The 12,942-nt window shown below is 46.1% G+C and overlaps 1 protein-coding gene across 6 annotated transcripts in view; it reads right to left on the bottom strand.

Annotated features, from left to right (window-relative positions):
* The window catches only part of IQSEC1 (IQ motif and Sec7 domain ArfGEF 1), a 1,387,106-nt gene that overhangs the window by 21,980 nt on the left and 1,352,184 nt on the right, over positions 1–12,942 (bottom strand). For 5 of the 6 annotated variants that reach the window (XM_075321244.1, XM_075321240.1, XM_075321241.1 and 2 more), the window contains 3 exons: positions 11,555–11,654; positions 3,891–4,052; positions 580–756 (listed from right to left, as the gene is read on the bottom strand). In XM_075321244.1, the coding sequence (XP_075177359.1) occupies positions 580–756; positions 3,891–4,052; positions 11,555–11,654 (439 nt within the window). Of the gene's footprint in view, positions 1–579; positions 757–1,094; positions 1,328–3,890; positions 4,053–11,554; positions 11,655–12,942 lie in introns of those variants that run through there. The other variant, XM_075321245.1, reaches the window with a different exon arrangement.

Raw genomic sequence — 12,942 nt, 5'->3', positions numbered from 1 at the left:
GGATTTGGGCTTTTCCTTCTACGCTTATGGCTCTGGGTGCAATGCTCCTGTGTGTGTTTAGGTCACATTGTGTCCTGCGTGGCTTATTGTGCACCATAAAGAAGCTTAATATTACAGCGCCGCCCTGGTGGTAGGAGAACGTCATGAATACGAATGCTGATACAGATTGTGCTCCAGTGCTCATCAGTCTGAGGACAAGCAGCTCAATGTCAGTCTGCTGCATTAAAGCTCGGTTCAGGCTTCAGTAAATTTAGACGGGCTTCACTCCATTTCATTCATCTAATGTAATGCACGGGTACACGGAAGCACAGGACACATGAAGCATCATGACCCTGCCGCTGTCTGCGCTACGTCTACACAGCACTTACGCTTCCACTGTCGTCACTGTAAGTATACATAGTAATCTAGAATAGTTCATTGTCAAAACAAGTAGGCAAAAAAAAAGAAAACAGCAATAAACCAAAGAAATATGCATAGAAGGGTTACGGCTGTATACAGCACAAATGATGGTATATTAGAGGGAATATACATATTTGTGTATATTGAGCTCATAACCAGGCGGACGGGAATGGTTCTTACCTGCTTCTGACAGGTCTCGCAGGGAGCTGCTGAGTGCGCTGCGTTTCAGGCCTTCGCCGGTGGCGTAGCTGTCATCCAGACAGGTCCGGTTCAGTGTGCCGTTACCGGACTCCTTCTTCAGACTGGAACACTGCGACATGCTGGGGCGCACCACGCCCTTCTGCTTCTCCAGCTCCGCTGCAGCCAACACAAGGAGCAGAAGGGAAGAATGAGCCATCACCTCCGAAACCCAGGACCGAGGAAGCAGAAGCGGCTACATCCCACGCACCAGTATATATACCACGCACCAGTATACAGTATATATGATGGAGCACTATATATCTGCTGGGGCGCACCACACCCTTCTGCTTCTCCAGCTCCGCTGCAGCCAACACAGGGAGCAGAAGGGAAGAATGAGCCATCACCTCCGAAACCCAGGACCGAGGAAGCAGAAGCGGCTACATCCCACGCACCAGTATATATACCACGCACCAGTATACAGTATATATGATGCGCCACTATATATCTGCTGGGGTGCACCACGCCCTTCTGCTTCTCCAGCTCCGCTGCAGCCAACACAAGGAGCAGAAGGGAAGAATGAGCCATCACCTCCGAAACCCAGGACCGAGGAAGCAGAATCAGCTACATCCCACGCACCAGTATATATACCACGCACCACTATATATACCGCGCACCAGTATACAGTATATATGATGCACCACTATACATCTGCTGGGGCGCACCACGCCCTTCTGCTTCTCCAGCTCCGCTGCAGCCAACACAAGGAGCAGAAGGGAAGAATGAGCCATCACCTCCGAAACCCAGGACCGAGGAAGCAGAAGCGGCTACATCCCACGCACCAGTATATATACCACACACCACTATATATACCACGCACCAGTATATATACCACGCACCAGTATACATCCCATGCACCAGTATACATCCCACGCACCAGTATATATGCCACGCACCAGTATATATACCACGCACCAGTATATATCCCACGCACCAGTATATATACCACGCACCAGTATACATCCCATGCACCAGTATACATCCCATGCACCAGTATACATCCCATGCACCAGTATATATACCACGCACCAGTATACATCCCACGCACCAGTATATATCCCACGCACCAGTATATATACCACGCACCAGTATACATCCCACGCACCAGTATACATCCCACGCACCAGTATATATACCACGCACCAGTATACATCCCACGCACCACTATATATACCACGCACCAGTATACAGTATATATGATGCACCACTATACATCCCACACACCAGTATATATACACGACGCACCAGTATACATCCCACGCACCAATATACACCCCACGCACCAATATATATACGACGCACCAGTATACACCCCACGCACCAATATACACCCCACGCACCAATATATATACGACGCACCAGTATACACCCCACGCACCAATATACATCCCACGCACCAATATACATCCCACGCACCAATATACATCCCACGCACCAATATATATACGACACACCAGTATACACCCAACGCACCAATATATATACGACGCACCAGTATACAGTATATATGATGCACCAGTATACATCCCATGCACCAGTATATATACCACGCACCAGTATACAGTATATATGATGTACCACTATACATCCCATGCACCAGTATATATACCACGCACCAGTATACAGTATATATGATGTACCACTATACATCCCATGCACCAGTATATATACCACGCACCAGTATACAGTATATATGATGCACCAGTATACATCCCATGCACCAGTATATATACCACGCACCAGTATACAGTATATATGATGCACCACTATACATCCCATGCACCAGTATATATACCACGCACCAGTATACAGTATATATGATGTACCACTATACATCCCATGCACCAGTATATATACCACGCACCAGTATACAGTATATATGATGCACCACTATACATCCCATGCACCAGTATATATACCACGCACCAGTATACAGTATATATGATGCACCAGTATACATCCCATGCACCAGTATATATACCACGCACCAGTATACAGTATATATGATGCACCACTATACATCCCATGCACCAGTATATATACCACGCACCAGTATACAGTATATATGATGCACCAGTATACATCCCATGCACCAGTATGTATACCACGCACCAGTATACAGTATATATGATGCACCACTATACATCCCATGCACCAGTATATATACCACGCACCAGTATACAGTATATATGATGCACCACTACACATCCCATGCACCAGTATACATCCCATGCACCAGTATGTATACCACGCACCAGTATACAGTATATATGATGCACCAGTATACATCCCATGCACCAGTATATATACCACGCAACAGTATACAGTATATATGATGCACCAGTATACATCCCATGCACCAGTATATATACCACGCACTAGTATACAGTATATATGATGCACCTCTATACATCCCATGCACCAGTATATATACGACGCACCAGTATACATCCGACGCACCAGTATACACCCCACGCACCAATATACATCCCACGCACCAGTATATATACGTCGCACCAGTATACATCCGTATACACCAGCATACATCCCATGTGCTAGTATACAGCTGATGCACCAGAATACATCCGTGTACACCATAGACTGTGTCTGGAGGGCGTTGGGGGTGCTTTATGGCTTGGGATTTTAGTGACGGCTTCTATCCACTCTATGAGCTGGATTTCTTGTTTCTTCTCACTCGATGCCCGGTTGATGCAGAACGTGGAGATGAGCTTCACGTTTCTTCTATTTCTTTAGGTATAATAAGTGTTAACCAGACGTGGCATTTTCACTTTTCTCTGGATCTGAGCCTTCCTGATGGGTATCTTCATGTTTTTAGATTGTTCATATTGATAGTACATGGAATATGGCGCGAGAGTGGAGAGAGTGAGCACCATGGAGCGAGTGCAATGTGCCCACCTGATCAGCAATGTGAGAGGGCGTTTATTGGGCAAATACTAAGCTGCCATCTACAGAGCATTGGTCTGGTCACAGCTTCCCCTTTGTTGAATATCTGGTAACTGTTTTTTATTTGGCCCCTGGTTAAAATTCTGTGATTTGTCACCCAGGGGTCCAATGTGCACGCGTGGGCTTTGGGCCAGTAGATTACGGGGCATATATGAGATTACTGCGATGTCCCGGCATTCCAGATTATTACTGATCATCGCTTCTATTAGAAGCGTCTGAGTTACCCGTGTGGAGCGCTATAGATGCGCGAATACAGGATATCCGCACTCTGTATAGACCTTTCTACTTACACTCGATTCTGTATTTTTCCATTTCCTGAACTTCTGCAATGGACTCTCTCAAGTCATCTGTGAACTTCTTGCGATCCTGGGGATTTGGTGCATTGAAGTTTATGAGGACTTTAATGTCGGCTCCTGGAATTGCTGATGTGAGTCGGATGCCATTAGGATAATCTAAAATCAGCAAGTAACACTCAATGAATTAATGTAGAAATACAGCTCGGAGCAAAGGCTAATGTCTGCAATGTAATATCTCTGCACCCATCAAAGGAGAAAACTATCGGTTATTACAAGGCTGAATCCTGAAGAATAGCGGGGTCGGTGCATGGTGCCGCATCTTAAGGTTAGGACCCCGGAGAGCTTCACTGGGACGCGGCTTCCCACCGTCTGATCAGAGACCTCATATAAGAACCTGATGTTCAGTATTATAAATGGAGGAGTTTTCGATGCGTCGTCCATCTCTCTCTGTCTCGCCTGTCTGTGTCGCCCACCTATTTGTCATTCATTTCTGTGTCGTCAATCTCTCTGTGTCGCCCGTCTCTTTGGCGTCCATCTATTTGTCATTGATTTCTGTGTCGTCCACCTCTTAGTCGCCCACCTATTTGTCATTGATTTCTGTGTCGCCCACCTCTTAGTCGCCCACCTATTTGTCATTGATTTCTGTGTCGCCCGTCTCTTTGGCGTCCATCTATTTGTCATTGATTTCTGTGTCGTCCACCTCTTAGTCGCCCACCTATTTGTCATTGATTTCTGTGTCGCCCACCTCTTAGTCGCCCACCTATTTGTCATTGATTTCTGTGTCGCCCACCTCTTAGTCGCCCACCTATTTGTCATTGATTTCTGTGTCGCCCACCTCTTAGTCGCCCACCTATTTGTCATTGATTTCTGTGTCGCCCACCTCTTAGTCGCCCACCTATTTGTCATTGATTTCTGTGTCGCCCACCTCTTAGTCGCCCACCTATTTGTCATTGATTTCTGTGTCGCCCGTCTCTTAGTCGCCCACCTATTTGTAATTGATTTCTGTGTCGCCCACCTCTTAGTCGCCCACCTATTTGTCATTGATTTCTGTGTCGCCCGTCTCTTAGTCGCCCACCTATTTGTCATTGATTTCTGTGTCGCCCACCTCTTAGTCGCCCACCTATTTGTCATTGATTTCTGTGTCGCCCGTCTCTTAGTCGCCCACCTATTTGTCATTCATTTCTGTGTCGCCCACCTATTTGTCATTCATTTCTGTGTCGCCCATCTATTTGTCATTTATTTCTGTGTCGCCCACCTATTTGTCATTCATTTCTGTGTCGCCCACCTATTTGTCATTGATTTCTGTGTCGCCCACCTATTTGTCATTTATTTCTGTGTCGCCCACCTATTTGTCATTCATTTCTGTGTCGCCCACCTATTTGTCATTGATTTCTGTGTCGCCCACCTATTTGTCATTCATTTCTGTGTCGCCCACCTATTTGTCATTGATTTCTGTGTCGCCCACCTATTTGTCATTCATTTCTGTGTCGCCCACCTATTTGTCATTCATTTCTGTGTCGCCCACCTATTTGTCATTCATTTCTGTGTCGCCCACCTATTTGTCATTCATTTCTGTGTCGCCCACCTATTTGTCATTCATTTCTGTGTCGCCCACCTCTTAGTCGCCCACCTCTTAGTCGTCCATCTATTTGTCATTCATTTCTGTGTCGCCCATTTCTTTGGTTACTCCGCGCTGGATTTGTGACCGCATTACAGGTCCTCTATAAATACATTTTGCCTGAATATCTTACTCAGAGATACGCGAGGCCCCAGATCCTGTAACTCCGCTTTATCCACTGATTACAGCTGACGGTTCCTGGGAAGCTGAAGACAGAAGCAATGACTCTGCTTTGTGTAATTCATGACCTTTCTGCTTTTCTTTTTCATGATATAAGGAAGCCGTCTCCTCGACGCTCGTTCTGCGCATTAGTGTTACTTTATAGCACAAGGTTAATTCCTGGCTGATGAGCATATTGTGACGACATGGACTCTCATGGGTTAAAGTTTCTTAAAATCCAGCCAGACAGCATGATAGATTGTCTATAGATGGGGGAGAAGTCCCTCATTGTTTTTACAAGACTCTTGTTGACTCAATGTAATTGTGTTGGCCACTGAAAGCTAGACGTATTGTTCTCCAGACATTTCCAGTAACCATTGTATTGTAGTTGTGTATTGATAATGTAATTACCTTAGTAGCCATTGTCTAGTCGGTGACTCCCAGTTTACATGTACACCCTCAGTCTTTCTATGCATATCATTTAAATGAACATTGTCTATGCAGCTTGAGATTCATCCAATGGGAGAGGCGATCTTGTCCAACCAATCGATGAGGACGCAGTGTATCCAAGTGGAAGGCTGTGGCTATAAAAGGGACTTCTTTAAGCCACCAGTGGTTGTTGATGATGGTTGATGGATCCAGTCTAAGCTCTTTGGAGCTGACTGGAGGATCAGGACATCTTATGGCTTCAATCTAGGGACTCCGGATCCGGTTGGAGACCATATCCAAAGCCTAGGGATTTCGACTCCGGCTGCCAGGATTGTAACATCAAACCAGGACTACCTAAGGCGGACACTCAGGTTGGGACAGTTCAGTCACCTGTTACAGACTTTGCAGACCTCAGACAGCTTGGAACCTGTGAGGCATGGACATTCTAAATCCCTGGTGAGCCAGCGGAAGGGTGAGACTCTGTTGCCTGTTACATTTGTGTGTTTTGCTGGTTATGTGTTATGTGCTGTTAATTGTTTGGGGATCCAATAAAGTCTAATTATTGTGGTTCCCTCACCCTGTGTTGTCTGAGTAGTGTTACGCCCACGGTTAGGGAGGCCGGCGTTCAGTTGGGATGAGCCCTGAGCCACGCTGTCTTTCTAAAGGCGGCGGGTTTTAGTGGACGAGAGCGCCCACTGAGCCCCGTGTCTCCACAATTGGTGGCAGTGTCCTCATCATCCTCTGCATCATTCTGGGCATCCCAACAGACTAATTTCTGGATCAAGTCTGACCGAGTGTCAGTGTTCCTGTAGTCAATCTTTCGCATCTGGCACAGATCCTGTAGCATCCATTTACTGCTGCGGTCGTAACTCCTCTCTGGTCCTTGTCCCATGGCTGAGCTGGTGGGGTTGGACATGGCAGCGTCCGAAACCTGAATGCCTCCCCTATGGCCTGCTGGGTATGCTTATGTGCCTCCCTGGTTGTTGAGCCCTGGACGGTGTCCGAAAACACCAGTCCACTGCAGCTCCCCTGGGTAAACCAGGCTGAGTAGTATCCCACTGCTGCCACCAATTGTGGAGACACGGGGCTCAGTGGGCGCTCTCGTCCACTAAAACCCGCCGCCTTTAGAAAGACAGCGTGGCTCAGGGCTCATCCCAACTGAACGCCGGCCTCCTTAACCGTGGGCGTAACACTACTCAGACAACACAGGGTTAGGGAACCACAATAATTAGACTTTATTGGATCCCCAAACAATTAACGGCACATAACACATAACCAGCAAAACACACAAATGTAACAGGCAACAGAGTCTCACCCTTCCGCTGGCTCACCAGGGATTTAGAATGTCCATGCCTCACAGGTTCCAAGCTGTCTGAGGTCTGCAAAGTCTGTAACAGGTGACTGAACTGTCCCAACCTGCGTGTCCTCCTTAGGTAGTCCTGGTTTGATGTTACAATCCTGGCAGCCGGAGTCGAAATCCCTAGGCTGTGGATATGGTATCCAACCGGATCCGGAGTCCCTAGATTGAAGCCATAAGATGTCCTGATCCTCCAGTCAGCTCCAAAGAGCTTAGACTGAATCCATCAACCATCAACAACAACTGGTGGCTTAAAGAAGTCCTTTTTATAGCCACAACCTTCCCCTTGGATACACTGCGTCCTCATCGATTGGTTGGACAAGATTGCTTCTCCCATTGGAGGAATTTCAAGCTGCATGGACAATGTTCATTTAAATGATGTGCTTAGAAAGGCTGAGGGTGTACATGTAAACTGGGAGTCACCGACTAGACAATGGCTACTAAGGTAATTACATTATCAATACACAACTACAATACAATGGTTACTGGAAATGTCTGGAGAACAATACGTCTAGCTTTCAGTGGCCAACACAAATTACATTGTTTTTACAAGACTCTTGTTGACTCAATGAGGGACTTCTCCCCCATCTATAGACAATCTATCATGCTGTCTGGCTGGATTTTAAGAAACGTTAACCCATGAGAGTCCATGTTGTCACACATATATTATCCGATGCCCATAAATCTGTCACATATAGCCGAGCGGCAGCAGACGTGTACAGTGCCTTGCGAAAGTATTTGGCCCCATTGAATTTTTCACCCTTTTCCCACATTTCAGGCTTCAAACATAAAGATAAAATGTTAATGTTCTGGTGAAGAATCAACAACAAGTGACACAATTGTGAAGAGGAAGGAAATTTATTGCTCATTTTAAACTTTTTTTAAAAAATAAATAACTGAAAATTGTGGCGTGCAATATTATTCACCCCCTTTACTTTCAGTGCAGAAACTCCCTCCAGAGGTCCATTGAGGATCTCTGAATGATCCAATGTTGTCCTAAATGACTGATGATGATAAATATAAGCCCCTGTGTGTAATCAAGTCTCCGTATAATGCCCCTGCTCTGTGATAGGCTCAGTTCTCTGTGTAAAGCGCAGAGAGCATCATGAAGACCAAGGAACACAACAGGCAGGTCCAGGATACTGTTGTGGAGAAGATTAAAGACGGATTTGGTTACCAAAAGATTTCCAAAACCTTAAACATCCCAAGAAGCCCTGTGCAAGCGATCATATTGAAATGGAAGGAGTATCATACCACTGCAAATCTACCAAGACCCGGCCGTCCATCCAAACTGTCATCTCACACAAGGAGAAGACTGATCAGAGATGCAGCCAAGAGGCCCATGATCCCTCTGGATGATCTGCAGAGATCTACAGCTGAGGAGGGAGAGTCTGTCCATAGCACAACAATCAGCCGTACACTGCACAAATCTGGCCTTTATGAAAGAGTGGCAAGAAGAAGCCATTTCTCAAAGATATCCGTAAAAAGTGTAGTTTAAAGTTTGCCACAAGCCGCCTGGAGACACCAAACATGTGGAAGAAGGTGCTCTGCTCAGAGGAAACCAAAATCAAGCTAGTTAGGCACAATGCCAAACGATAAGCAACACAGCTCATCACCCTTAACACACCATCCCCACTGTCAAACATGGTGGAGGCAGCATCATGGTTTGGGCCTGCTTTGCATCAGCAGGGACAGGGAAGATGGTTAAAATTGATGGGAAGATGGATGGAACCAAATACAGGACCATTCTTGAAGAAAACATGTTGGGAGTCTGCAAAAGGCCTGAGACTGGGACGGAGATTTGTCTTCCAACAAGACAATGATCCCAAACATAAAGCAAAATCTACAATGGAATGGTCACAAATAACCGTATCCAGGTGTAAGAATGGCCAAGTCACAGTCCAGACCTGAACCCAATCGAGAATCTGTGGAAAGAGCTGAAAACTTCTGTTCACAAACGCCTCCATCCAACCTCACTCAGCTCCAGCTGTTTACAAAGGAAGAATGGGCGAGAATTTCAGCCTCTCCATGTGCAAAACTGATAGACACATCCCTCAAGAGACTACAGCTGTAATCACAGCAAAAGGGGGCGCTACAAAGGATTCACTTACAGGGGATGAATAATATTGCACGCCACAATTTTCAGTTATTTTTTATAAAAGTTTAAAATAAGCAATAAATTTCCTTCCTCTTCACAATTGTGTCACTTGTTGTTGATTCTTCACCAGAACATTAACATTTTATCTTTATGTTTGAAGTCTGAACAAATATTTAATATTCTCTAGAGAAACCTGTCAGCGAGCTCTAATTCTCCACACGAATTGGCAGGACTTGTGCTACATGGAGCAGAGTCATGGTGTGTTAGGGCAGAAGGTCAGGCGTGATATATAATGGCCGTCCTATTACTGTGCAGGTTATGAGCATAGACAAGAATATATAGAAATCTAAATAAATATTGCGACAGGCAATGATTAATGTCACCATGGCGTAATAAAGCGCGGCTTAGTGAGGAGGGCGACTGCTAGAAACAATCACATCAGCGAGTCCGGTCGCCCGCCAGGACACTTCAGCCTAATGGACGCCACAAATTCTCGGCACTGCGGCCGCCGCTGAAGCTTTTGTGAATAATACGGTCTAAGACTTGTGCAAATTGCCATTTACAGAACTATTTACAGCTTTCACACTTGTCTTCTTGAGAATTCATCTCATTTTCGATCGTTCATGCTTTAGACCAAACCGTTGCCTCTCAACCGCACAGCTACAAACCAAGGGCAGGCGCACAATGGTGACCACCGACAAATAATACCGCCATTTCAGCTGTAAAATTCTATACATTAATTGATGGGAAAAACAGGAGGTAAACGATGAGTTTAAAGGGTCTTTACTGAGGCCTAATGCCCCTCAACCACCATGGCTTTACCTCCCATTGCTGCTCCTTTATTAAAAGGAAGCTCAGCAGCTTCTCCCCCCAAACCACTCATGTGACGGCAGTGCCCTTATTGACCACAAGGTGCTGCTGTAGCGATGCATCACGTTTTGAAGCTTCGTTTGGAAGTGCACTGGGGCGTGATGATGCACTTACAGCTCCACAGCCTCAGGCTGTGTTCCTGAAGTGGCAGCGCCCTCTCCTGGCTGACTGACAGGTCGTTTGCTGTTTCACGCTGGACACTGACCTGTCAATCATCCAGGGGAGGGCGCTGCCTGCTCAAGAACACAGCACGAGGTTGAGGAGCTGTAAGTGAACCATCCTGGCCCAGTGCACTTACAGACGGAGCTTCAAGATGTGATGCATCACTACAGCAATGTCATGCTGCTTTTCTCTCCTACAAAAGATGAAAATGGGAGAGGAACCTGCCCAGTTCCTAGACTGAGGAAGGGCATGATGAGGGAGCTAAGGATGGCATTGTGCTTTTCTCCTGTTGGACCTCCTCTCTTCCTGCACCCCTGACTTTCACATGGATGCACATTACTAGGTTGCCAGCTCCTGACTCCACCAGCAATGGTGCTAGAATCACCGGCACTCTACGTCCAACACCTGAGTAAAGGACTCACATATGGATATAGGACTTCTATCTTCAATGAGACAATGGCTGCCTGCCAGCTTATCTCTGCCCCTAACATGCCGATGCTTCTCCACATCTCCTGTCCCATATTCCTTAGATATCTGATTGATGGTCAGATAACTTTCCATCCTCCGGTCTCTCTGGAGTTCACCATATACTGGGACACTTGGCCAAGTGCTCCTGTGTTCTCTACCAGAACCACTGTCGTATACTCTGAAAATCCGACACGCCGCACCCTTCTCTCACCCGATATCCCCAGCCGGGGTAGAGTCAGGAGACACACGAGGAGTCGGTACACGATCCCACCAATATTGGAGGTCTGGCTGACTTTAGTGTCATGTGTGAGGCACATACTGTTCACCCAGAGCCCAGGGATCAGCACATAGGGGCGAATTAATGGATTAAAGCCAGTGAACAGTTTGAATACTGACGGGGCTGAAGACAAGAGCAGAGGTGGTGTCTTCTTTCCTATACTAGGTGACTCCCTGGTTATGACCCATTCACAGCCCACAAGCGCCAATGTGACACTTACACTGATTTTCGAACAGCATCACTTGCATGCCGTACAGGGAGAACGACTGCCGGAAGCTGTAGGTGACAGAATTCTTCTTCTTCTGGAAGATTTTTGTTACCTGGAAAGTATTTAATAATTGAACATTTAGTGTTTGGTGGAATTTAAAATAATCCTCTTTATTTCTATAGCGTCAACATATTCCGTAGCACTTTACTTCATTACACTTCCACTAAAAAAAGTGAATGAAATTTCTCTAACATCAATAAATGGCGAATCACAAAATCACAGGATGGTTTGAAGAACATTAAAGTCAATGTTACGAGGGGCTGCTGATAAGTCTTTGGCTTTGTGATCTTTTTTTGCTTCTATGGTAACGAATGTTACATCACATGAAAGCCTTATGTGTCTATATGTTTTCACAATTTTGTGTTTGTTGCTTATGGCAAAAGTGTTCTACACACGCGGGAAAACAAAACGGCGGAGTCTAATGCGATATTTACAGCAACTGAGAGCAGAGGATGATAAAACTCTTGTTTCTACAAGGAAAGTCCGTGAAGGATATTCTTGGTGATAAGTCGCAGACATTGGGGGATCAATGCCCTTCATATTCCACAGGTAAGAACTGGATGTCCAAATGTAAAACGGGCCACTTCAGCCCCAATGATGAGGAACGTCCTGGACACCGGAGAGTGGTGGTTGTTCCGGAGATGGTCGATGCTGCGCACATCCTCATACTGGAGAATCCACCAATTTCAGGTAAAGCAATAGCAGACATCATAGGGATTTCCCGGGATCGTGTTTGTGTCATTCTCCATGAACATTTGAACATGAGGAAGCTTCTGCAAAGTGGGTTCCCAAATGTCTGACAACAGATCAGAGAAGCAGCGAGTGACAACTTTCCGCTCCATTTGTCAGCGTTTCCAGACTGATAAGAACTTCCTGGAGCGACCGGTCACCATGGAGGAGACCTGGATTTATTTGTATGATCCTGAAAACAAGGAGCAGTCAAAAGACTGGAGGCACAGTGGCTCTCCTCGCCAAAGAAGATCAGGGTGCAAAAATCAGCCACTAAGGTGATGGCGTCTGTGTTCTGGGATAAGGAGGGTGTGCTGCTAGTGGACTACCTTCAAAAGTGTTCCACCATCAATGCAAGGTATTACATTGAACTTTTGGACCAATTGAAGGCAGCTCTAAAGGCCAAAAGGTGCGGCAAGCTGTCCAAAGGAGTCTTGTTCCTGCAAGACAACGCCTTCGCTTACACTGCACAAGCGACCACAGCAAAACTGGCAGAGCAGGCCTTCCAGCTGGTGACCACCCACCTTATTCACCAGATCTCCCTCCAACTATCTTCTGTTTCCAAACCTAAAGAAACACCTCAAGCTACCAAATTTCACACCATTTCTGAG

Source organism: Anomaloglossus baeobatrachus, chromosome 8, assembly GCF_048569485.1.
Source record: "Anomaloglossus baeobatrachus isolate aAnoBae1 chromosome 8, aAnoBae1.hap1, whole genome shotgun sequence".
NCBI lineage: Eukaryota > Metazoa > Chordata > Amphibia > Anura > Aromobatidae > Anomaloglossus > Anomaloglossus baeobatrachus.
The sequence above is the reverse complement of the archived record's forward strand: the minus strand, read 5'-3'. Positions and strand labels throughout refer to the sequence as shown.